At 29.9% G+C, this 26,234-nt stretch overlaps 3 protein-coding genes and 1 pseudogene across 3 annotated transcripts; all 4 read right to left on the bottom strand.

Annotated features, from left to right (window-relative positions):
• Positions 1-8,432: 8,432 nt before the first annotated feature.
• LOC124942575 (probable glycosyltransferase At5g03795) lies at positions 8,433-11,580 on the bottom strand. Its single transcript, XM_047483106.1, has 5 exons — positions 11,439-11,580; positions 10,502-11,146; positions 10,250-10,380; positions 9,815-10,163; positions 8,433-9,190 (listed from the first exon to the last, which is right to left on the bottom strand). The coding sequence occupies exons 2-5, from the start codon at positions 11,099-11,101 to the stop codon at positions 8,516-8,518; spliced, it is 1,755 nt and encodes a 584-aa protein (XP_047339062.1). The 5' UTR covers positions 11,102-11,146; positions 11,439-11,580; the 3' UTR covers positions 8,433-8,515.
• Positions 11,581-12,606: 1,026 nt separating this feature from the next.
• Positions 12,607-14,611, bottom strand: LOC124942359 (serine/threonine-protein kinase Aurora-1-like). The gene is made up of 9 exons (XM_047482845.1): positions 14,511-14,611; positions 14,040-14,156; positions 13,815-13,961; positions 13,634-13,729; positions 13,457-13,552; positions 13,274-13,370; positions 13,083-13,200; positions 12,933-13,005; positions 12,607-12,851 (listed from the first exon to the last, which is right to left on the bottom strand). The coding sequence occupies exons 1-9, from the start codon at positions 14,541-14,543 to the stop codon at positions 12,750-12,752; spliced, it is 879 nt and encodes a 292-aa protein (XP_047338801.1). The 5' UTR covers positions 14,544-14,611; the 3' UTR covers positions 12,607-12,749.
• A 4,394-nt stretch (positions 14,612-19,005) lies between these two features.
• LOC124942235 lies at positions 19,006-21,483 on the bottom strand (annotated as a pseudogene).
• An 897-nt stretch (positions 21,484-22,380) lies between these two features.
• LOC124941590 (sulfite exporter TauE/SafE family protein 3-like) lies at positions 22,381-25,832 on the bottom strand. The gene is made up of 12 exons (XM_047481930.1): positions 25,684-25,832; positions 25,371-25,597; positions 24,353-24,512; positions 24,076-24,276; positions 23,935-23,999; positions 23,831-23,858; positions 23,660-23,745; positions 23,501-23,587; positions 23,361-23,411; positions 22,957-23,272; positions 22,734-22,874; positions 22,381-22,646 (listed from the first exon to the last, which is right to left on the bottom strand). Exons 2-12 carry the CDS (start codon positions 25,569-25,571, stop codon positions 22,561-22,563), a joined length of 1,422 nt encoding a protein of 473 aa, XP_047337886.1. The 5' UTR covers positions 25,572-25,597; positions 25,684-25,832; the 3' UTR covers positions 22,381-22,560.
• Between the last annotated feature and the right edge of the window lie 402 nt (positions 25,833-26,234).

Raw genomic sequence — 26,234 nt, 5'->3', positions numbered from 1 at the left:
ATAGTTTTTTTTTATATAGAAATATTTTTGTAACTAAACTAATTCGAGATATAAATATTCTAATAAATTAAATTTATTTTTAATATTTTTATTTGAATATACAAAATATTTCAAATAAAATAAAAGAACTCGTCAAGATAGTTTAAATGATGAGAAAAGTCTTATATAAACAACTAAAGATTTCATATATATTTTTAATAAAAATGTTATGAATAAAAAGTTGGTTATGTTTTCTTTTGTTTTTTCTTTTGTTTGTTTTATTTAAATTATTTTTAACTCTTTCATTAAAATTGTCTCAAAATAGGGAACGATAAAATTGTTTCTATTGGCAAAATAAACATTTGCCTTAACATATTTGTTATTTTCCAACGGAATAAGTAATTACATTTCGACAACACATAACCTAAATTATATTATGTGATTTGTGTGACTTCGAGACCTTGACATATTTCTCTGTTTTGTGTTGAGTTTTGGGCTCATATTTTATTATATATTGTAATTTGGCTTAAGTTTTTATTGGGCTTATGAGTAGTAATTTAGTCTTTTTGACTTTGATATATTTCTATAAATAGAGACATTGTAACATAGGGTTACTTGGACCATTATTTTATGGAAAATCAATAGAATGGATGACTCCTCGAGGATGTAGTCATTGTTGACCGAACCTCGTTATATCTTGTGCTCTTTATTATTATTTATCCATTTATCTTTATATTTTTTTTTATCGTGTGTTTAGATTAGATCTTTTCTCAACAAGTGGTATCAGAGCATGTTTTGAGAATATATATCATAATCTATTTGTATCTATGTTTTGATTTCATAAAATAGGTTTAAGACCTATTTGATTCCAATTTTCACAAGTAAAGCCTTGTTTGATTTTAATTAAATTCTCAAAGTTTTGTATACTTTGATCTTGGATTGTATTGAGGCTTGTTTGACTTGAATTTCTCAAAGATGGAGATTTTTGATTTATCTTCTTAAGAGATTTGATATTCGTCAATATGGAGATTTAAAATTAGAGTTAAAAAAGAAGGTCGGGTGCTTATTCGATGTTGCGGATTGTGGAAGACAGTTGATGCAACATTTAACGTGTTTTCTAATTAAAGCGGATGACTTTAATGTTTGTTTGCAAGAGTGTGGTTTTGATATTTGTGTATAAAGGCCGGATTTGGATTTGCATCAAACCTTTTGAGTAGGTTTTGATTGGAAATCTCGATAAGTGTTGGTGCGAAGTTGTCAAGTGTGTGTTGATGCCTCAAGGATTCTACCAAGAATGATAATTTCTAACGTATAAGTTGAGGGTGCACTAATTATATACATAGTTTGTTAGATTCTTTCTATGTAGGATTTAACTAGAATAATGTGGAGAACAAACGATACATCTTCATATTTACTGAAAATTAGTTGAAAGTTTTATTATAACTGATTGTTGTCTTGACATACATGAGTACATTATTTCACTATGTCGAGGGCTTTAACTTGAAGAAATTCTCAGTTAAAATGAGTTTGGAGATATTTTTCTTTGGAAAACGGTTATTGAAGAAGTCAAATTTAAAAAGAGGTAGAGAGAAAATCTAGCAGTAGATTTTCGCCTACAGCCGCGCAGGGTTCATCAAACTGACGATCGAAGATTCAAACGAAGTTCGATTGCGCTGAGATTTTTTCGAGAGGTTGGTAACTCATTCCTCACATTTTCAATGGTTGGATCAAGGTTTGGACGTCTCGAAGTTTGTTTTTCTAGGGCTTAAAGTGTCTGTCTAATTTTAGTTTTATTTGACTTGTTTGGGATCAAAAAGTTTGTATATTTTTGGTTATGACCTTTTATCTTATTGGAAGAGCTGATCAAGATGAAGATGGTGGTGAGATTATGTTCTTTACACTTGAAAAAAACATATTGGAGTATTGAATTTTGTTATCAAAATTGTGTTTATCGATGACAACATTGTCGACATGTTGATAGGGAAATCTTTCGGACCAAATTGCAAGATTGCATTGAGTTGGCGGGTGATTAAGGATTGACACAATCCTAGTTAATACACAATATGAATGAAAGATCAAGAAGGGGAAGACTAGTGAAAGACATTTATAAGTTGAGGTGGAGACATCTTGCGAGCAACTCTCAAACGAACTAAGAAGAAATCATTAATTATCTTCTAATGTGAGAAGATAATTCAAACCTTGAGAGATATTCCTAGTCATGAAAAAGGGGCAGATGGGAGACTCGGTTAATTCGAAGGTGATGATTTTGTTACTTCTTTTGTTTTATCTTAATTGTCTATACATTGTGGATCATATATTAGATGAATGAGATGATTGAGACGTTGAATGAGATTCCAAGTCATAAAAAAAAGGGCTAGATAAGAGGTTCGGTCAATTCAAATGGAAGGATATTCGCAATTACTTTAGAGAAACTATAGATGATCATTTGAAGTATTGATGAAGACAATTGAAGAGAGAGTAAATATTGAAAGGATATTCTTGAATTGCTAGTTGTTTTTGGATTCAAGAAACTAGTAGATTGCAAGTTAATTTGTTTAAGGGGAAGTATGAGGTTTAAGTTGGTTGAATAAGCAACGTTCAAGGCAAGATGGGTGACAAATACTTTGTCAGATCTTAAGCTTGAGAAAAAAGATGTCGTGATAACCTAATTTTTTTGTTATGAAGTAGACGATAAAAGTTTGTTTTGGGTCTTCTCGTTTTCGATCAATATCTTATTTTGAGGAAGTAGACGATGGAAGTTCGTTTTGGGTGTCCTCAATTTTTTGATAGATATCTGTTTTTTTGAAAAAGTAGACGACGAAAGTTCGTCTTAGGTCTAATCAGTATTTTGGTTTCATTCGATTGATGGACTTGAAAAATAAGACACTCTGTTTGTGGAAAACAAAGGTAAAGATTGTTTTGACATAATAAAAAATTGTTAATTCTAGTTTTCGCATATGTCAACGAATATGAACAAAGATTGGGAAGAGTTATTGAATGTCTCTCGTCGTTGAAATAATGACCAAAATTATTTGGTGTTATAAACTCTATGATTTTATCTTTAAGGGCTTTTGAGCGGAAGTGAATGTATAATGATTTATCTCGTGAATGGTTCGAGCAGTGAAGATTGATGTGTGGCTCATAACTTTTTGATTGTGCGATTTACGTGATGGTATAGATTGTTATTCTTCTAAGGGCTCTTGAGTGAAAGTGGAGGTACAAAAAGTTATCTCATTAATGGCTCGAGCAAAGGTGACGACTATTATTTCATGGAAAATTAATAGAATTGACGACTCTCCGAGGATGTAGGCATTGTTGGTCGAACCTCGTTATATCTTGTGTTCTATATTATTTTTTACCCTTTTATCTTTATATCTTCTTTTTATTTTATTTAAATTAGATTTCTTCTAACACTTATAGGTGATTGAACTTTTCTTTACGTCTGAGTGATGTTATACACATCTGTTTGATTTTTAAAAGTAAGTTATGTTAATAAATCCCACCCATTATGTAAAAAATATGTCGGACAATATTCTTAACTAAAGAAATATTTATTAAAAATGTTTTATTTAGAGTGGAATAAAAAAAAAATTGAATTGAATTATATCCCATCCCATCACATAAGAATAAGTATTGATTAAATATTAATAATTCCATGAAGAAGAAGACAAACAAAAAATGAGCCGACCTCTCAAGAGAAGTCTAGAGAAAAATGGAAGAAATAGGCTAATAATTTTCACATTGAATTTATTATCAAACCCTAGATACCCTCTTTATCTCGCTTTCATACATTTCATAGATCAAATAATTATTCAAGGAAGTGTAAATTCAAAAAAAAAAAAAAAAAGTAATGATTGAATTGAGTGATGCATTAATTTGGTTGGAAAGCTTTTAAGCATGTTTGATGATCGATTTCGTGTACTTTACTTCTTTCCTCATCCATATATGTTCGATGTTAAAGATAAATTTTTTTTATTGCAAAATGGAACTCAAATCAAGAAAAGAAGCTATATATCATTTGGTTTGTTTGCCTTTTATAAAGTAAGGACGATTAATAAATAAAAAATAATAATTAAAAATATATAGTATTTAAATATTCTTGAGTAATATTAAATATATGTAATAGATAAAAGAAATAGTGAGATGATGTTTGATTTGATTGAATTATTAATTAATAACTTCAACCAAACAAGTCCTTAAATTAGGAAATTGTTATTGAAATCAAACCTACATTTAAATTTACATTTTACACTTAAATTAGCATATGAGATTTATTCATAATAATATAAGACAATTTTTACCCAAACAAAAATTTTAAGCCAGCGTGAAAACTAGGGCAGTAAACAGACGTGCTAAGCAAAATAATTTTAGAATCGAGATCGACTCTTTTAGTACATATTTGGGCTCGAGTTCGGTTCGAACTATTATATTAGAGTTTGAAATTTTTTCTAACGTGTTCTATGTCTTTCAGCCCTAAATCAGTAAGAGCCTTGTAACTCACCTAAGTGGAATCAGTTTTAAGTGGTGGTATCGTATTTAATAATTGAATCACTTCTCTTTTTGCCCTCGGTTGTTGGAGGTCTCTCCAATCCTCTCCCTGTAGTCGAGCGGAAATTCTTGGCTTACTTTACTGAAAGCTGGACATACTTTTCATTTGTTTTAGAGAGTCTTTAATAAAGCAATCAGTAAGCTTGTATGTATTTAATTGGTCTTACAAAATAGAGTTAACCTCGTTTATACCTCGTGAAAAACTCGTTTAGAAAGCTCGTTTAAAATCTATAAGAAGTTTCATTTCTTTATGAGTTTCAAATTTTTTATGTTATTAAATCTTAATTTATTAATAAATATTAATATGGGTTAAACATATTACGAAAAATGATGAAAACAATAAAAAAAACATATATTTAATGTAGTTCATTAAGATAAAATTGGTTATGACTACCGAAAAATAGAATATTATTAAAAATAACATAATCAGAGCTAACATATTCTAATATAGGGTTAGAACTTATAACATGAGTTTATATAATAATATGTTCCCTCAAAACCATAACTGATATATAATTGGATTGAAAGTAACCTCTTCAAGAGTTTAAAATGGAGATTATGACGATGATTATCATATTAGTTCTCTAATATTTTATTTTTTTTTTAAATGTAAGTTACAAATTTAAATAAATTCCAACATATACAGAATCCTAATTAATATAAAAGCTTAGGAGTTATATAATTCTAACAAATATATAATCCTAATATATATATATAATCATAATATAATATAATATATATATATATCACAAATATTGAAGTCTTACTCAATAGTATATTAATAAATATTAAACGAGCGAATTCATAAACGAGTCTCTAAATGAACATTTTCAAGAGCCTATTAAAGAACATGTTCGCGAGCCCATTAACGAGCTTCTAAAGGAACATGTCAGCGAATTGACGAGTCAAATATCTAAAAGTTAAGCTTGATTCATTTAAATTATCAAACTTTTAAATGAGCTCGAACTTGGTTGCCGTTACGAACGAACTCAGACGAGCATTTTACCGAGTTGAGATTTAAATAACTCGCGAGTAGCTCCTTTCATTTACTTAGTGAAAACTTTGAATCTTATTTTGCTAAAATAAATTAATTGATTGAATTATTAAAAAAAATTGTCCCCTTTCTTTGAATTTACTTGTAGCTCTAATGAATGTGAATTTGAACGGTAAAAATAGCTCCTTTCATTTACTTAGGCCAGGTTCTTTTGGATTTTTAAAATAATTCAAACAAAATTAATTTTTTAATTAATTATTTCTTAACAATAATTACTTATTTCATTAATCAAAATACTAAAATAATCTTTATTTTAAATATATTTTTTATTTTATTTATATATCAATACCTTTTAAGTTTTTTAACAAAAATAATCATTATCTCCTCAAAATCATCAACGATCATTATTTTTTTCTTCTTTTAGGTTTTATAAAAAAATTCTCAAAAGACTTAGTGAAAACTTTGGATCTTATTTTGCTAAAATAAATTAATTGATTGATAAAATAAATAAATTTGTCCGCTTTTTTTGAATTTACTGGTAGATCTACCGAATTTGAATTTGAACAGTAAAAAGTTGTTAATTTTGTATTTGAATTTAGACGAAAAAAAATTATTAAATTTATTAATATATAATATATTTTTAAACATTATCTTATATAAACTAAATATTCAGATAAGTTACTTAAGAACAAATTTGAAATAACATTTTAAATCATAACCTAATTAAATATAAATTTATAATTTTATTAACTTTTCAATTCACCAAAACAAAACAAAAAACTATTTCCAAATAACTCAGTATAAAGTGACTTCTTATTCTTGTTTAGCTTCATAAATAAATAAAAATGTTTATATATTATAATAAAAGTCATTTTAATTACCATAGCTAATTCATTAATTAGGCCATAGAGTAACTATCATCCCAATGTAGTTAACTTTTTATTGTTTATTTTTTATTTTTAATGTATTCCAATACTTGTACATTTAGCCAAAATAGTAGGAAGTTTCCCTTTCAATTTTTAAATCATTAAGTCAACACACTTAATAACAAGATATAATAAAGTTATAAATTATTCCTATTTAAATATAAAAACATCACAATTAAAAAAAAACAATTTCAACACCATCTATAAAAACAAAAAGCTCAATTCAATAACCAGATTTTCCTCGTGTAAAAGACAAATTTATGTGACTAACAATTACAAAAATTATTCATTTGTCGTCAATAAAACTCTATTAAACTATTTCGATTGAAGAATCATACGAAAAATATCATAATTTAGAAATTATTGTTGTACCTTTTTTACCCTCCTCTGCATCTCCAAATACTTCTCTTCCAAAAATTGAACTCAAAATCTTCTTCACAAATGATTCCCAATTCAATATCTCAAAATAAGGAGGGACAAAACCGTCAGATAATATTATGAAAACACACTCATAGAATATGACTCCACATATGGTCGGCCCTTAGAATTAGGAACCCATACCCAAAATAATTATTGTGACCTACAAAATAAAATATTAATATAGTTGAAGGAAAAATATATTATTTGATTTATAATATATATTTATTAATTAATTAAATAACTAATAATACTCTATTTTTTTTAAAATGGAAGAATTTGAGGTCCTTAATAATACGGGCTTATTTGTTGCTATTCATGTATTGGATGCAATATTGTGTTAATGCATTTTTTCAAAGGTTTTTATATTGAGATTTTATTATTGGGCAAAACAAATAGTTGTCTTGATATTTTCGTGATTTTCAAATAGAATTTCGGAATGTGAAGAACAATATATCTGGTAAATTTAATCCTCTCACGTAATATTGAATGATTTTTTTGTCATTTCAACACGATATATTTCTCGGTTCTTCTGGGTGATCAAGATTCTTCTCCACTTATTAGTGATGTTGAAAAGGTGGTTATATTAGGCTGTTAGCAATACCCATCTTAAAAAAAATACAAATTGAATTACAACCCAGTACATAAGAATAAGTATTGATTAATCATTAATAGTTTCATGAAGAAGAAGACAAAACAAAAATGTGCCGACCTATCTAGAGAGAAATGGAAGAAATAGGCTTAATAATTTTCACTTTTAATATATTGCCAAACCCTAGTTACTCTAGAGGAAGTGTCAATTAAAAAAAATAATGATTGAATTAAATGAAGAATTGAATGAATCGCATTATTTTGGTTACAAGGCTTTTAAATAGATTTGAATGTTTGATGATCGATTCCAATTTTTGTTAGAGATAATTTTTTTTATATGCAAAAGGAACTCAAACGAGTTTTTAGTGGTTGTTTGCCTTCTCATTTATTTTTTAATTAGAGTTAATTTTACAAAATATGAATAAACAATTTCTATTAGATTGAAATGTTATTACTAAAAATCAAAGTATATTTTAAAATATTATTTTTTCCTGTTTAAATATTTTCAAAATTGAGATAACATTCTAAAATATAACTTAGTTATACATAAATTTATAAATATATTGATGTTTTTTTTTTTAAAAAAAATTACATATATAAGTTTTTTATTATTATTTAGCTTCACAAATAAATAAAGTATATATATAATAAAACTCATTTTAATTTGAGTCCCGACTATTTACCTACAAACTCGGCTCGATTTAAATAACTTTGAATTAAAATTAAATTTTTAAATATGTGTGAAAAAAAATATTTATTTTAAATTTTAGATTTTAATATTAAAATAATTAAAAATATATATATTATTTATTATTGGACTCGAAAAAATTCGACAAGTAATCGAACAAGTATTAAACAAGTCGGATCGAACTCGACTTGAAAGTCAAACTCAAGTCGAGACTAAGCGGATTGCAAACATTTGAAGCCCTAAACTTGTATATCAATATTCCTAGTTATAAAAAAACAATTTTAACACATACCCAACAATCAACCAATTCAATATTGAAGGATTTCGTCGTGTAACAAATTTATGTGTACAAGCAACAGTGACTAACAGTTACTAATCGACATTCGACGTCAATAAAACCCTATTATACCATATCGAGTGAAGAATCATATGAAAAATATCATACTTCACAGGCCTACTATGCCAAAGAAAATGTTGTTGTACCTTTTTTACCCTCCTCTGCATCTCCAAATACTTCTCATCCGAAATAGAACTCAAAATCTTCTTCAAATTCGGCATTTCCTTCTCGGGAACAAACACCGCAAACGATTCCCAATTCAATATCTCAAAAAACGGAGGGACAAAACGGTCTGATATTATAACGGGAACACACTCATAGAATATAGCCTCCACAACCCTTGGGCTATTCACTTCATACCCTTTGGCGCAAATACAATATTTGCTACTCTTCATGTACTGGACGTAATTCATTTGCCCTTTCGTCGTCGGTTTTCGCATTTTCCCAAAGATTTTCATATCGGGATCTTTATTCTCCCATTGTTTTAACAACTCGTATCGAAGATAACCATGCATGTTTCCTGCAAAGAATGCTAAAGTTTTCCTCTGAGAAGCCGGTTTTCCACCAAGATCTTTTAAGGGGTTTTGAGGCGATCGGATGTAGGTTTCGGGGAGAGATACGTCTTTTCCAAATTTGAAACCTTCTTTTATGTCGGAATTACATAGAGCTCTTATGCAGTATGCCATCAATTTACGTGTTTCTGCTGGTGCCTGAAAAACATAAAAAGCATAATTGCCTGCCATAGCATGTTTTGGAACCATAGAACAAATAAACATACAGTGCCAAATAAAAACAAGCAGGGGTATTATGGTCATTTGAACTCCTCGTATTCATACCTAAAATGTAATTCATAAGTATGTGCATATTTCTTCACATTAAGTCTTTATTACAAGAGCATTAGACAGAATAGAGAAGTATGCAACAAAGAAACAATCTAAGGGTATTTTGGTCATTTAATCCTAATAAACCAACTTTTTATAAAACAGGTCAATTTCTTGCAAAAAAATCCCATGATCAAACAAGCTCTAAGCTAAAGAAACAAAAGAAAATAGGAATTTACAAGAAAATACTTTATTTTATTCTTTATAAATTTAAAATATTAAAAACTAAGGATATTTGATCATTTTATCCAAATAAACAACATCTTGATACAAGATTTTTTGTAAAAATATATCTTTTCTTGCAAAAACAATCTCTATAAATATATCAATCTTTAAACTAAAAAATATACAAGGAAATATGAATTCTTTATATATGTTTCTAATTTGATCCACATTTTCATACAAGATTTTTTTTTGTTTTAAAAGTGGAGGAAATAGGAAGGAAGAATTTACCCAATCATGGCAAGCAACGAGAAAATGATCAGCTCCCCCGGTTCTATTCCAGAAATCGTATTTATTCACAAGGGTGTCAAGATAATTCTTTAGATGCTGTACTAGATTATCGCGACTGTGAGAATTAGGAACATATAAAGTCTCCTCCAGCATTCGAGAGCTAAAAGGTAAGTAGAATAGATGAGCTTTCCTCGGATTCTTAGTGATGTAATGTTTACTTGATTTCAGTTGCTTCATGAACCAACCCTCTGAGGCATAAATTCCCTTGAGCACTGGTGTATGGAATATCGGTCTTTCTCCTTCCTTGTATACATACACCTTAAGAATCGATTCCATCAACTCATAACTCCTATAACCATATCATTTTCAAACTAAACTTCAAAAATTCATCCAATTTCATAACATTTGAAAAGAAAAAATTAAAGTTATGCCCACCTTCTGAACATTGACATGTTTCGATAAAGAGGAGCATAAAGTTCATAGTCACTCTGTACGATAGATGTGTTCAATATCTCTGTCTTTGCCATTCGCAAATCGCTATCTACTTTCAACGACCAATGGGGTTTCTGCAACCAATTTATACCAGCCACATCAATTGTTAAGTACCACAAGCTCTCATAAACCAAATTAGATAATCAAATTCATATCTCTATAATCAAATCCCATCAAATAAGGCGTAAAACTCACCATTGAGAATGATGAAGCACGGCTTTCAAGCAACAGATTGTTCATGTCAGCTATCGACACAGCAGAAGATTTTCGTGCAGATCCTTTGTTCATAGGAGGAGGAGGAGGAGGAAAGTTAGCTATAGAGGACTGGTTGTCTGGCAAGGAAGGAATCTCAGCATCTTTAACCATAGAAGATGAATTTGAGGTAGAACTGTTATCTAAACTTAAAGAACTGTTATCTCTAAAATTAAGCAATGGATCATCTCCAAGAGTAAAATTCTTGAAGTGAGACTCATCCTCGGGATCAATAACATCATCTCCTTCGAAAGAAGTATCTGTTTCATTGTTCCTTTCCGAAACAAGTTTATCCTTCGGAACTAATTCCATTCCTCCTCCTCCTCCTCCTGATCGACTGGTTACATTGAGTAGAGTTTTCGAGTTTGTGATATTAGTGGAGTTGTTTACCATTGAGAAGGTACTAACTGGTGTTTCAACAGACGATATAGCACCATATGGAAATTCAGAATACTGTATCATCAAAACGATGGCAAATACTAGGGCAAGTACAGATATACATCTTCTTGCTCCAATTTGGGCAAGATGATGATCTTGACTCATAATGAGAAACTAACAGGGCGAATACTTCAGTAAGTAATGAAACTCCTGTAAGAACATGCAAGAATTGAAATCAAACATTCATAGAGCAAAGCAAAGTTGCAGATCAAATCGAGAAGCACAGAACAGTACTATTAATGAAATCGCTATTAACAAGATGTAGAAAATGACAGAACAGTTGATCGGTGATAAGAAACACAGTTCAGATGAGTTCAGATCAGTTTGAAACTTGTAATAGGTGAAGATTGGAGGAAAAACTTAGCGATTCTTCATCTAGAATGAATCTTCAACCATTGAATCAATACGAAGAATGAAAGAATGAAATTAAGAAGAATCATACCTACAAGAGAAGGAATTCTCGAAACGATTCTGCATGCGAGAAAACAACAAATTGAAAATCGAAGGAAATGATTCCCTCTTCTTCTACTTCTTCTTCTTCTTGATGATGAAGAGCTTCTCTCTCTATTGTAAGAAAAGTCAGTATATTTTCTCGAATACGTAATTATCAAATAAAAAATTATTATTTCTTCAAATGTAGTCGTAATATTTATTGATTTTTTATATATAATTTAGTTAATTAAATAATCTTCCCAATATACAATTTTATTTTTACTATTTTTCAAAGATATTCAATTATATTTAATACTATAATCAAACTAATTTAACCCCAAAAAAATTAATATTAATGTTTGTATAAATTAAAATGGCTCGAACATAATAAATAATTCATGTCCTTCAGGTTGAAAACGAGTCGAGTTAAGTCAAATAATTCCAGCTCAAACTCGGCTTGTTTAGTATATATATTCGGGCTCGAGCGCGACTTGAACTTTTATATTAGAGTTCGAACATGAGAATTAACGTTTTCTGAATTGTAAACGAATCGATCCGAGTCAAGTTAAATAGTTCCAAGCTTGAGTTTGGCTAGAACTTTTATGTTAGAGCTCGAGCTTGGCTTACATGTATTTAGTCGGTCTCACAAACTACGAGGATTAAGTAAAAGAGTTTATTTTTTTTATTAAATATTAATTTATTAATAAATATTAATATATTAATTGATGTTTTAAACGAGTTTTTAAACAAACATATCCCCGAATTAATAAACGAGCCACTAAACAAACAACAAACATGTTTGCAAGTTCATAAGCAAGTCTCTAAACGAATATTTTCACGAATCTCGAACCATATTTGTAAGCTGAGAAGTCAATTATCTAAAATATCAAAAAAATAATGAATAAAAATTACAGAAATTTTTTTAAAAAAAAAATACAATCAAATGTAATATTAGTCTAAGTGTAAAAGAACACAGAACAAAAATTACAGAAAAAATAAAAATAATAATAATAATAATATCAGTCAAAGTGTAAAAGAACACTGAATAATCTATTATAAAAAATAAATACCCATTGTTTGGAAAACAAAAATTGGATAATATTTTATTTTCTTCCAAAAGATATAATTTTTATTTGTAATAAATAAATTAGTAAAAAAACAAATATAAAAACAAAAAATAGAGATAACAACATATAGATTTTCATTGGAAATCAAATCACAAAGAAATGTTTACATTGTTACATTTTCAATACACACAAGTCTCGCATAAAAGATCGAAAGAACATAATAAGGAAGATCAGATCGATAAAGAACGAGGAATCTACAGCTTATAGATTCCAGAAGGATCTGCATTTTGAACAATCCATGGATGTTCAAGAACCTTATGAAGAGGTAATCTTTCCGAAGAATCCTTTACAAGCATCTGAAATTCACAACCAAAACAACAAATTTAAATTTAAACAAGTTTCCGGTTTTTACAAGGTTCGATATAACCTACACAAACCTGGCTTATGAGATCCTTTCCACTAGATGATACCACAGGCTTTGAAGGAAATTTCAAATCAACTAACATAATTCTGCAATTCAACACCAAATTCACAGTTTTAACAACAAAAATCAGCTATAAAAATAAGTTCGAGATCTCAATTCAAACCTTCTGTAAGTATCCGAATGTTCTTTAGCTTCAAAAGGAGGAACTCCATACAAAAACTCGTAGCATAACACACCAAGACTCCATATATCTACAGTCGCATCATGCTCAACGCTCTCCACTGAATTTTGACGAAAAAATTCATTAAACTGATCAGTTATATAGCTAGCTATATGATAAATCAAAATACATACCCATTTCTGGTGGAAGATAATCCAATGTTCCACACATTGTTCGTCTACGATTAAAAGTATGAACAGACCACCCAAAATCTGCAATTTTTAGTTCCCCCTGCCAAAACGAATGAAACAAACTCTCATTAACATACACTAAAGGGGACAAATGGTTTCTCTAAGAGATTAAGGTTTGATTTCTACCTGTGCACCAACTAAAAGATTCTCGGGTTTTATGTCTCTATGAATTACATGTTTCCCATGGCAATAAATGAGAGCTCGGGCCAATGATGCAACATACTATATACAAATTCAGAATGCAATTTTAGTTCATATTCATCAAAAGATCTAACTTGAATGAATTCGATTATATCTACTTACAGTAGCAGCTCTTTTTTCATTAAAATACTTGCATCTTTGTAGTTCCTTGTACAATTCTCCTTTAGCTGCATATTCCAATATCAAATATACTCTCTTCTGCAATCCCATAAACAATGTTAATGATAAATTTCAATCTATGACTCTATCTATATGATGATTGATGAGTTTTGTTTTTCGATACCTGATCATAAAAGTATCCATAAAGGCGTAAAATATTAGGGTTTCTCAAATGACTTTGGATTTCCACTTCACGACGAAGCTGATGCTCAACTTGAGATTGCTTTAACTGGCTCTTGAAAAGAACCTTAAGAGCTACAATATGGTTACTCTGTTTACAATGATCAATAATTAGATATAATTGAAGTCTAGATTTTGAAATAGTTGATTAAATTTTCTCATTTCTCACCCTTTTTTCTCTTGCGAGATAAACATGACCAAATTTCCCCCTTCCAAGAGGTTTTCCGATATCGAAATCGTTCAGATTCCATCTCTTTTTCTCTGTTGCTGTTACTTCAGCTGAATCCTGTATAATTATGGCAAGAAATGAAGATCTTAACCTAATAACCTAGATTTATTAACCTAGGGATGATTCCTTTCAAATTCATTTTCAAAATAGGCAGGGCAAGATGATTCTGAATACATTTTCTTTACAACCATCAAACATTTCTTCAGATCGGAGATAAAAAACAAAATCAATCTTGTTTCTTTAATTTTTCTTTCGTTTTTTTTATAAAACCTCAAGATAAGAAAACTATGAGCAATGCAGGCATAGAAATGCGAAAGGGGGATGGTTTTGAGTAAAGAAACCCTAGAATTGACGAGTTTATGTAACTTGAACAAAATCTGGATGATAGGAAGAGATATTTAGATTGGTTACCTTCTCTGGATGCGTTTCTGAAGCGATCGCCATGAAGGAATGGACTTCGAGGAAGAAATCTAGAGAGAGAGAGATAGGTTTTTCGATTGGGGGAGAGAGAGGCGGGCACGATATAGAGGAGCGGTGTTATTGTATAATGCGATTTTTTTGAAATTAAGGGTGCGGGACCCAGCGGGAAATCTTACAACGGTCGGATCTAAAATTGGTTTTCATTATTTCATAATTGGTCTTATATTTATATGATGTATTCATTTTTTAACCACTACCCTCTTTCTTATTCAAATATCTTATAAATAATCTGTAAAACTAATTATATAACATTATTGGTATTGAGGTTGATGAGATGTTTGAATAGAAATCGCGAGCCCAATGTATTGAGTCGATATGTTTATATTTCGATTATTTTCTGGTGGACTATTTGACTCGAAAGAAACTATAGGGCTTTTAGTGAGTGTGGTCGATCGATGCGTTTACTCTTAACGCTATTATTACGACGATATGGGAGATCTATTCTAGAAAAACGATAGAGTCCGTCGTGATCTCATTGATCTTCTTAAGTGTCTTTGAGCTCGTTAACGATAATTTTTATGTTATGTTTGTTCGTTCGTGAACATTTTTTTATTATGTTTTTATTGGTGCACCCAAATGGTTAATCTTATTATGTTTTGGATGTGTTTGTTAAAACAATAAACATTCATGTTTTTGTATTTTTTTATCGTTATGCTGAAACGACTTAGTCTATAAAACTTTTTCAAAAACAAAATATTGATGTACTTTTATAGAGGTTATTTATAAAGAAAGTATATATATATTTAATTATGTCAAAATAATCCATTTGAATATATGATTGTTGTATGATTTTATGTTTAGTTAAGCCTAATTATAGATTAATGGACTTTTTTGTGCTGTCTAAAAGTTTTGAGAGGAGATATGATTTATTTTTTCATGAACATTAATAGGTTGCACTTGCACAGCAGGCATTTATATTTTTTCCTTTTTTTCTTTGAATTCAGATTTTTTCTTTAAAACATGGTCAATTGAATATATTGTCCAAATTACCGATTTTAATTAGAATAAAATAAAGTATTACAAAAACATGATTTATGGGTAAGAATGCTTTTATTTTTCTTCTTTATTTGTAATGGAAATAACTTCTCATCAGTCAAACACAAGATAGAATTGTCAAAACAATTCAATTGTAAATTCACAATAATAATAAAAACATAACAAATGAATTATTTTGAGAAATGCACTAATTAACTCCTGCCCCTTTATTCTTTACATAATTTTTTTCCCACTGTTAATAGAGTCACGACTAAGGATGTTAATGTAGCGGATCGAGCCGGGAATGCAATTACCATCCCCGTCCTGTTTTACTTCAGACATTTTTTTTACTACTATCTCCGTCACGTTCGATTTTGGAAAACTTTTGTGAGACAGATCGAGCCGGGAATGCAATTACCATCCCCGTCCTGTTTTACTTCGGACATTTTTTTTACTACTATCTCCGTCACGTTCGATTTTGGAAAACTTTTGTGAGACAACGTTTATACCATATTCTCTAAAAAAAATTATTTTAAAAATTATATAAATGAATTTTTTAATAAGATATATATTGAAAATTCATATTTGAATAAGGAAATAATCTTAAACTCTTATAAAATATAAATAATAAATAAATATATTTGTGATTTTTTATATTTAATTGCATTTATATTGTTCCTGACAAAATCAGAATGAGATTGGGGTACAGTTGAGGGGAGGGAGGATCTGCTGTCCTAGAGTATGTCTCAAGGGTTGTTCCTATCTTAAGACCATCTCCAACCCATACCCATATTTTCAAACCCAAAATGCAGTAAATGTAACCTCAAACAATAATTCAACTCCAACCCAAAAACCCATTTTCAAACTCAAAAGAATATTCTAAGAATATTCCATTTTATACAAACTTTTTATAATTTTCAATAACTACTCATATATTTATCAACTTTACAAATTAAACCTCAATACTTTTTCAAATACACTAATTAAAGAAAATTTATATACATAACAAAATAATATAAACGAGAAAATGATTCTAATTACAAGATTATTAATCATATTTGTATTGATTATCGTTAATTTTTTTTTATCTATGTTGTGTTTTTTTATTGTGTAAAATGTAATTTTTATTTTAAGTATGGTAAGTGATGTATTTTTAATTATGGTAAGAAATGTAATTTTTATTTTTAAATATTTAAAAAAAATATAATTATTGTAACCGGTTATTTTTTAGTTTTTTTACCAATATTATTTATTATTATAAATTTATGATATATAAAAAAATATTAATATAAATATATAAGATAAAACAACAAAGTAAACATATAAATAAATTATATACAAAATTAGATATAAAATATAATTAAATTAAAAATTAAAGAACAAAAATAAATGTTAAGAATAAAGGATATAAAAAAGTTAAATATCCAAATCAAAACATTAATAAACTTTAGGGGTTTCTTTTGAATTTTCAATTTAATTATGCGTAATGAATAGTGTAAACCCATATTTGGATTTTTTTGGAGAGAGAAAATGGTGGATTCGCATTTTGGGGTTAAGTTTGGTGTTGGGTTGGAGGAAAAAATGAGTTTGGATATGCGAATGCAGTCCCATTGGAGATGCTCTAAAAACACTTTAAAATCATCTAAAGATAATAATTTTTCATCCAGAGAGAAGAATTTTAAAGTGTTTTTAAAATAAGGGACATACCCTTAGACTGCAAACCTGTTCCCGAGCAAACCTGTTCCGTTGAGGCATTGACACAATCACACAAATATCATCCCGTTACATTCTCAGTTAACTACTGATCAAGCTGGGAAAAAATCGTCCAACAACTTTGTTATCGCGGGGAGGATTATAATTGTCACTCCTAGTTATGACTCTCAATTTATTTTCTCACTTTAACTTGAAAATTCTAACTTATAATTGAGAATAGGACTTATGATTATAATTTTTTCTCTTCTTTTACTTCAGATTTTTTTTCTTTAAAACATGGTCAATTGAATATATTGTCCAAATTACAGATTTTAATTAGAATAAAATAAAGTATTACAAAATCAGGATTTATGGGTAAGAATGCTTTTATATTTCTTCTTTATTTGTAATGGAAATAACTTCTGATCAGTCAAACACAAGATAGAATTGTCAAAACAATTCAATTGTATGTTCATAATAATAATAATAATAATAATAATAATAATAAAAACATAACAAATAACAAATGAATTACAAGATAGAAATGCACTAATTAATTCTCTTTAACTAGGGAAGTTAACGTGGCGGATCGAGTTGGGAATGCAATTACTATTTCCGTTATTTCCGTCCTATTTTACTTCGGAGAGTTCTTTTCACTGTCAACTCCGTCTTTTTCGATTTTGGAGAATTTTCGTGAGACACTGTTTATATCATATTTTCTAAAATATATATATATATATAATTTTTTTAATATGATATATTGAAAAATCATATTTTTATAAGAAAATAATTTTAAAACTCTTATAAAATATAAAGAATAAATAAATATATTGGTGATTTTATATATTTAATTGTGTTTGGAAGAAAATCGGGATAAGAACGGATAGAGATGGGAGCGGGGACACAATCACACAAATAACATTCCGCCACATCCCCAATCAACTATTGGTCAACTACTGGTCAAATTGGGGACAAACCGTTCCATTATAGCGGGGCGGATTATAATTGTCATCCCTAGTCACGATTATCATCTTAACTTAGGAAGTTCTTAGTGAAAATCGAACTTGTAACCTTTGATCTCTTAGACACCTACTCTTATTAGTTAACTACCCATTAGGTTGAGATAACAACACATTATGTCAAAAATAAGATTAAAAAAAATGGTTATGCATCAAATCAAAGGTACTCACAACAATTCTCCATTCATATAATATATGGAAATATCAAACTAGTTCTAATCCTAAATCACACTTTGCCTTTTCAAAAAAGCCAAGTCTCTCATTGTACAATAGTAGTTTAGGCATAAACATATCAAGATAATTTCTCTTCAAATTTCTACAAAATGAAATCAACAAAAACAGCAAATCAAGTTGATAAAATTAACTTACAAGTCAGATAACCAGAATCATTTGCTCTTCATAGAAAGTTGAAGGTTTGAGCCAGATTCATCTGCAACATATCTTGAATATTTCTCCTGTTTCTTCAAGTTTCTTTCAGCAAAAACTAATATTGCATGATATAGTCCATAAAGATATGGAAATTCTTGGTTCAAAGCCATGAATGATTTTCATTCCACATGAAACTCTATTATAATGCAGGCTAAGCTCAAATAGCTTTAAAGGATTTCAAAGTTTTAATTACATATACCATACAAGCTTGTGGATTGCATCAAATAGGGACAAAAAATCTAACATTTGTGAAAGAAGGGAAAAGATACATACAATTGGAAAGAAACATTTGCATTTGCCTGCCTACCAACCTGCCACTTTAATCATAACATAACAACATAATATGTATACAATAAGATGAACAAATAATTATGCACCACCATACTTGCATAGATTCTCAAAACCCATGTATTTGTGTTCCTTGATCTTCCATATCGTGTTCGAAATGCCAACTCCACCTTCATCACAATTCACATAGTTTATTCAATTAAAGTTAATTCCAAATTTTTAACTTGATACAAAAAAAAAACTCACCTAATGTGATTGCACTGATGAAAATTGTGAAAGCAAGAATGAAGATGATTAACGATGCTCTTCCCAGAATAATAATCAGTTTTCTTACAACATGTTGTCCAATGAAGGCAGCAATAGTAGCCACAGCCATAAAATAAAGAGCTGCAACAAATCATATGGTCATAAAAGTAGTAACCAATGATTGAAAATAAGAATATGTAAACTTGCCATATGGAACAGGAAAACGTTTCAGAAGGTAATATTCTACAACAGACATTGACGAAGAGAAGATCATTGCAAATGTGGCTGTCGCACTTGAAACCTGTTTAAAGAAACAGAAATGGATGTCAACTAACAACATTAATCATTTGTAGTTTGATCATGATCATCTTTTTTCTAACCTGTGGAGGGATTCCTAGCTCCAAGAACATGGGACCTAAAATGAAACCTCCACCTAAACCAAGTAGACCGCCTACTATACCTGCTAATACTGCAAATGAACAATACATAACCAATTGGTGTACTTTGAAGTTAGTCCCACCCTCTCCCTTTGATGCAATTACTCGCTTTCCCTCGTATAGGTTGACTGCCTCATATAAACTAACACCAACAGCAACCGGGACCTATACAAAAACCATTTTTCCATTCAATATGATTCATAAAGAGAATTCACAATTTTACACTTATGCTAAATTGCATGTTTTGACTTGATAGACAATATCATTACCTGTAACAAGTTTAATATCCAATATGCCACAGAACAAGTAGTTGTGGTGTTCTGTTGTGAAGAGGAAAAAAGTACACATTAAATCATTTAGTACACAAATATGAAAAGAGCAAGGAGGAGGAGATTGATTTACTTTCAGAATCTGCAATGTCAGAAATGCAATCCAAACGAAAACAAGGAGTCCAAGCTCCTCCCAGCAAACATTCTCCATCAAACTAACCTATGCAGGAAATAAACATATGATCAGTTTTGATCATTCCTAATTGCTGACCACATTTTGAAGTTTCATGTTAAAGAAGAAAAGATCCACACAACACCTCGGTTTCCTCAGAGCTCCTGGCCAAATTTTGAGGCCCGTTGCTTGGGGCACCAGGAAGAAGCTTGTATTCAGATCCTGAAAAAAAAAACATTAAAAGAAACTCTGTAGTATTCATATTACTATAATAGTTGATAAACTAACCATTGGCTTCTACTCGTTGGGCAGCTTCCTGAAAACAGAGAAGAACTAATTACATTATATACTGAATCACGAAATACGCAGAGAAGTTTCATTACAATAAAAACCTTTTTCATGATTGTTTCTTTCTTCCATGTATCCATTCCTTTGAGAAAGGCTTTTGTTGAGGTACCTGTAAATGCAATATGTCATAATCAACACAAAAAATGTATATTTACAAACAAAACAATGCGTCGCCACGGATTCTTACCAATGAAGAGAACAATGAGCAGAATCGTGACCATCCAGTCTGCAAAAATAACATTGAATGTGACACCAATACTAATGCCAAGCATTAACATCGGTTGGATAAGGAGTGCGAGATCATAGTCAATAATAGGCATATCAATTGTAGGATGCCTCAATTTAAGATTGTAGTAGACAGTTGAACCTGCTGCACCCATAATCATACCTAACCAATAACCAAACAACAAGAACCAATTCTCAGTCTATTTTACGAAAATCAAAAAGCTATTCTATTATTTCAGTTCTTTTTTCGTACATTTTGATATAGCAGTGGCTGATTTAGCGTCAAATCCAACAATTAAGTTTAGCATAGGAACAAATATACCACCACCGCCAACACCACCAACACTTCCAAATGCTGCTCCAAAGAATCCAACTATACTACCGAAAACAATTTGCCATCCAAATTCCATATCCTAAAAAAAAACACTTCTGAAATGAACTTCAATCGAAAACTATCCAAAACCGCACAATATGATGAACTTGCATTAGTACAAATTACTTCCAATCAAATCAACAAGGATTTTCAGACAGAAATGAAGTATATAATATTAACTTACAGGCCAAACATGTCGATAACCAGAATGATCTGATCGCCAGAGAAATCTAAACACCTCCGCGATAAAATTTAAGCGAGATTCACCTATATTCTTCTCCTGCTGCTTCAAGTTCCTCTCAGCAGAAGCTAATATTGTTGCTAGTAGAAAGTTGAATGATATCGTAAATAAAGATCTGAATATTCTTCGTTTCGAATCCATTCTTGCATCTGTAAATGTCGATTTCAATTACAGAACTCTTTCAATGTGGAATATAGCGAAAGAATTTGAAGAATCGGAAATCGCTGATCGAAGAAGGAAAGCTGATTATGAGAATGAAAGAGAGAAACAATGGTGATTTGGGAGAACGAGATATTAGAGGGAAAAAATAATGAAGATTGAGAAACGGTTGAAATAACTGGATTTCATTCATTAAATAAATAAATAAATAAATATAAAACTCACATTATTAATTTTTTATTTTAGTCTATAAATTAAAATATTAAATATTCAATAAGAGTCTTGTTTGATTGATGATTGGATAATAATTTTTAAATAGTTAAATTATTATAATATTTATCAACATTAAAAAAAAAAATTAATAACACAAAATTTGAATATGAAGTAATATTAATATACTTTAACATTGTATTTAATTATAATAAAAAATTGTTATATATTTTTAATATAATATCAAATATAAACAAGTGAAAAAAAAATTCATTTACAACATTCCAAATTTCGTATATTCTATGAATATTTCATGTAAGAATTGTTCAAATAATCCTACTTTACAACGTCTAATAATGTATTAAAAGTTAGGAAAACTAATAATTATGTACTTACGGTCCATTTAAATTCAATTAAATACTAATTAAATAGATATGAGAAAAAATATTACAATTTGAACTGTATATAAAAACTGCAAATGTGTGTATTTTTTTTCAATCATAATTTATTTTTCTCATTTTATTTAGTAGGTTATTATTAGAATGAAACCTAATTTTTTAATCAATTTTTTTCCACTGAATCTAACTTTTACATGTGATTTTTCTTCTTTATATATATATATTTTTTACAAAATTTCGAATTAAAATGAGACGAGAATGATAAACAAATTCCGATTATCACTCCATCATAGCCCATGAATGATTCCTTCCCATTCCACATTTGGATTAAAATGTTACATATCAAGAACTAATAGATTTCATAAAATAAATAAGGAGAATACCGTTTTAAAATAATCTAGCATTTATGAAAGAAATGATACATACAATTGGGAGCCAAACCGAGAAGTTTGCTCATATCCAACTATATAAAGCAATTTACACGACAAGATTCCGTCTCATTAATCGCCGTATTTGCATAGATTCTCGAAACCCATGTACTCGTGTCCCTCGATCTTTCCAATCATATTGGATATGCCAACTCCACCTTCACAAAACATATCATTTTAAGTTAAATTCATAATTGAGATTGGTTAAATCAATTCTTATAACTTGATAAACAAACAAAACTCACCTAATGAGATTGCACTTATGAAGATTGTCAATGCAAGAATGAATATGATTAAAGAAGCTCTTCCGAGAATAATGATCAATCTTCTTACAACATGTTGTCCAATAAAGGCAGCAATCGTAGCCACGACGATAAAATAAGCAGCTGCCAGAAAGAAAACGAGTCACAAATGTGAGAAAAACAATAAAAAAACAGTCGAAAGAAGAATAAAAACATGGAAACTTACCATATGGAACGGGGAAACGTTTGAGAAGGTAATATTCGACAACAGACATTGACGAAGAGAAGGTCATTGCAAAAGTGGCGGTTGCACTCGAAACCTGGGGAGGGACACCTAGTTCCAAGAACATGGGTCCTAAAATGAATCCTCCGCCTAAACCGAGAAGGCCTCCTACTATACCTGCTAATATTGCAAATGAACAATAGATAACCAATTGGTGTATTTTGAAGTTAGTTCCATCCTCTCCTTTTGATGCAATTACTCTTCTACCCTTGTATAAGCTGACTGCCTCGTATAAACTAACACCAACAGAAACCGGAACCTTCATTCACAAAAACAAAACAATTACAATTTATTACTCGAAAAACAATAAACTTGTTGTTTCAAGTTGTTCAATGAACGAAAAGTACCTGTAACAGGTTTAATACCCAATATTCAACCGAACAAGTAGTCGTGTTGTTCTGTTATCGAAAGAAAAGGAAAACAATTAGATCATGTAGTATGTATCAAAGAAAAATATTTAAAAATAGAGTAAGGAGGGAGAGGTTACTTTCAGAATCTGCAATGCGAGAAATGCAATCCAAACGAAAACAAGGAGCCCAAGTTCCTTCCAGCAAACGTTCTCGATCAAACTAACCTAAATAGTCAATAAGCATTTTCAATCAAACTATCCACATTCCAAAATTTCAGGTTAAAAAATAATAAATACCTCGGTTTCGTCAGAGCCTTTGGCCACAGACCCGTTATTTGGGCCACTAGGAAGAAGCTTGTATTCAGCTCCCTCTTGATTATTGCCTGTAAAACAAATCTCAATGAAAAACATTAACAAAAAGAAGACAAATCTATCAACAAGTAAACTTTGTAATGTTGATTAACTAACCACTGGTTTCAAGTCTCTTAGCAGCTTCCTGAAAACGAAAAAGAACTAATCGCGTTACATATTGAATCACAAAAAAAATGCAGAGATTTCATTACAACAAAAACCTTTTTCATGATTGTTTCTTTCTTCCATGTTTCAAGTCCTTTAAGAAAGGCTTTTGTTGAAGTGCCTGTAAATACAATATTTCATAATTAACACATAAAATGCATATTTGCAAACAAAATAATGCGTCTCCCAAAATTTACCAATAAAGAGAATAATAAGCAGAACCGTGACCATCCAGTCTGCAAAAATAACGTTGAATGCGACCCCAATACTAATGCCAAGCATTAACATTGGTTGGACAAGAAGTGCGAGATCATAGTCAATAATGGGCATATTTATTGTAGGATGCCTCAATTTGAGATTATAGTAGACAGTTGAGCCTGCTGCACCCATAATCATACCTAACAAAACAACAAGAACCAATTCTTAGTCATTTTTCTTTAATGAAAATCAGAAAGTTTAAGTTTTTTCTCTTACATTTTGATATAGCAGTGGCTGATTTAGCATCAAATCCAATAATTAGGCTTAGCATAGGAACAAATATGCCTCCACCACCAACACCACCTACACTTCCAAATGCTGCTCCAAAGAATCCAACTATGCTACCCACAATAATTTTCCATCCAAATTTCATTTCCTACAAAGCCAATCAAATATATGGAAATTCATGTATATGGTACTCAAAAACCAATCTAGAAAGGCAAGTCTTGTTCTCGGAGATCCTTCAATTTCTTTCGAGCTTAACAGTCCAACTAGAAAACTATAGGAATAGGAAACCATGTTTTGTCAAAAATAACATTGAGGAAACTTAGAAATGAAAGGAAAACATCTACTTCTGAAAGGAGTTTCAATTGAGAACTAGATAAGTGAGACATTTGTAATAAATCAACAAAAAATTCAAGCAAATCCAAAAACACACAATGGATCAATGTTTGGTTGGTGTCATGAGATTCACTCAATCATTGCTGGATTATGATCCATATAGGTCAAAAAGTACTTGAATCGGTAGAACTATAATTTCTTTGCTAGATAATGATCCATATAGGTCAAAAAGTACATGAATCAGTAGAACTATAATTCCTTTGCTGGATTATGATCCATATAGGCCAAAAAGTTTTAGAATCAGTAGAACTATAATTTCTTTGCTAGATTATGATCCATATAGGCCAAAAAGTTCTAGAATCAGTAGAACTAGAATTTCTTTACTGGATTATGATCCATATAGGTCAAAAAGTACTTGAATCAGTAGAACTATAATCTCTTTGCTAGAGAATGATTCATAAAGGTCAAAAAGTACTTGAATCAATAAAACTATAATTTCTTTGCTAGATTATGATCCATAAAGGTAAAAAAATACTTGAATCAAGATGAAAACAAAGCAGATTAAATTTAACCAGTAAAATCATCGAATAGTCACCTTTAACCTACCAAATAAAGAACAAAAACTCGTGCAAGATAAAACGAAGATATCATGAACAAAAAACTCATCACTTACAGGCCAAACATGTTGATAACCAGAATCATCTGCTTGCCATAGAAAATTGTATACGTTAGTGAGATAATTTGTTGATCCAGATTCATCAGCAACATAGCTTGAATTCTTCAAGTTTCTCTCAGCAGAAACTAATATCGCTGCTAGTAGAAAATTACTCGATATAGTCCATAAAGATCTGACGATTCTCCGTCTGGAATCCATCTTTTCAATTACTGAACTCTTTCACTCTAAACAAAATGATCATAAACATGCTAAGTATCACAACATTCAAAAACAAGTATAAGAACAGTACCGCCGGAGAAAGGTGACTTACAGTGAAGGTACGCCGCCGCCGTCTGTTTGATCGTACGGTAGTTTCTCCGGCAAGGTATAATGGATTTCCGATGATCGCCGCCGACGAGTGGTAGTCGCCGGTGAGTTCTCTGAGGTGGTTTTTAAAAACCAGAGAATCAGAGTGAAATGAAACCAGTTGTCAATTCTATGAATAAAACGGGGAAAATATAAGGTTCTGTTTGGAATTGAAATAATTGAACGCGATTGAGATTCACGCGTTGGAGTACGATAATCTGACTAGTACATATATTAAATAAAAGTTATGACAAAAACTAAATATTTTAAATTTAAATTAAAAAAAATGTATTCAGCTCAAATATATTTCAATAAAAAAGTATTTATTGAAAACAAAATAAATATTCTACTCAATCTCATTTTTGGACCAAAAATGATAAAATACATAAAGTCAACTTATAGGTTTGGCTAGCTTATTTAAATAATTTTATTTAATTTATAAAGAAAAGTAACTAAGAAATGATATTTATTTAAATGATTATTATTTTCTAAAATTAAGTGTTATTTAAAGTTCTT

Source organism: Impatiens glandulifera, chromosome 6 (assembly GCF_907164915.1).
Source record: "Impatiens glandulifera chromosome 6, dImpGla2.1, whole genome shotgun sequence".
In the NCBI taxonomy this organism is placed as follows: Eukaryota; Viridiplantae; Streptophyta; class Magnoliopsida; order Ericales; family Balsaminaceae; genus Impatiens; species Impatiens glandulifera.
Note: the sequence above shows the minus strand (reverse complement) of the source record. Positions and strands in the feature narration are given on the sequence as shown.

What these genes read in the sequence shown, in the direction of transcription:
- LOC124941590 (XM_047481930.1), bottom strand. Translation starts at nt 25,571, where the DNA reads ATGGATTCCAGACGGAGAATCGTCAGATCTTTATGGACTATATCGAGT. An exon ending in GGGTATTAAACCTGTTACAG is followed by an intron (nt 23,273 to 23,360) that starts GTACTTTTCGTT and finishes TTGTGAATGAAG; the next exon opens with GTTCCGGTTTCTGTTGGTGT. An exon ending in ACGTTTCCCCGTTCCATATG is followed by an intron (nt 22,875 to 22,956) that starts GTAAGTTTCCAT and finishes TCTTTCTGGCAG; the next exon opens with CTGCTTATTTTATCGTCGTG.
- LOC124942359 (XM_047482845.1), bottom strand. Translation starts at nt 14,543, where the DNA reads ATGGCGATCGCTTCAGAAACGCATCCAGAGAAG. An exon ending in ATGGATACTTTTATGATCAG is followed by an intron (nt 13,730 to 13,814) that starts GTATCGAAAAAC and finishes ATGGGATTGCAG; the next exon opens with AAGAGAGTATATTTGATATT. An exon ending in GAAAGGATCTCATAAGCCAG is followed by an intron (nt 12,852 to 12,932) that starts GTTTGTGTAGGT and finishes TGTGAATTTCAG; the next exon opens with ATGCTTGTAAAGGATTCTTC.
- LOC124942575 (XM_047483106.1), bottom strand. Translation starts at nt 11,101, where the DNA reads ATGAGTCAAGATCATCATCTTGCCCAAATTGGAGCAAGAAGATGTATA. An exon ending in GTGCTTCATCATTCTCAATG is followed by an intron (nt 10,381 to 10,501) that starts GTGAGTTTTACG and finishes AATTGGTTGCAG; the next exon opens with AAACCCCATTGGTCGTTGAA. An exon ending in TCGTTGCTTGCCATGATTGG is followed by an intron (nt 9,191 to 9,814) that starts GTAAATTCTTCC and finishes TATGTTTTTCAG; the next exon opens with GCACCAGCAGAAACACGTAA.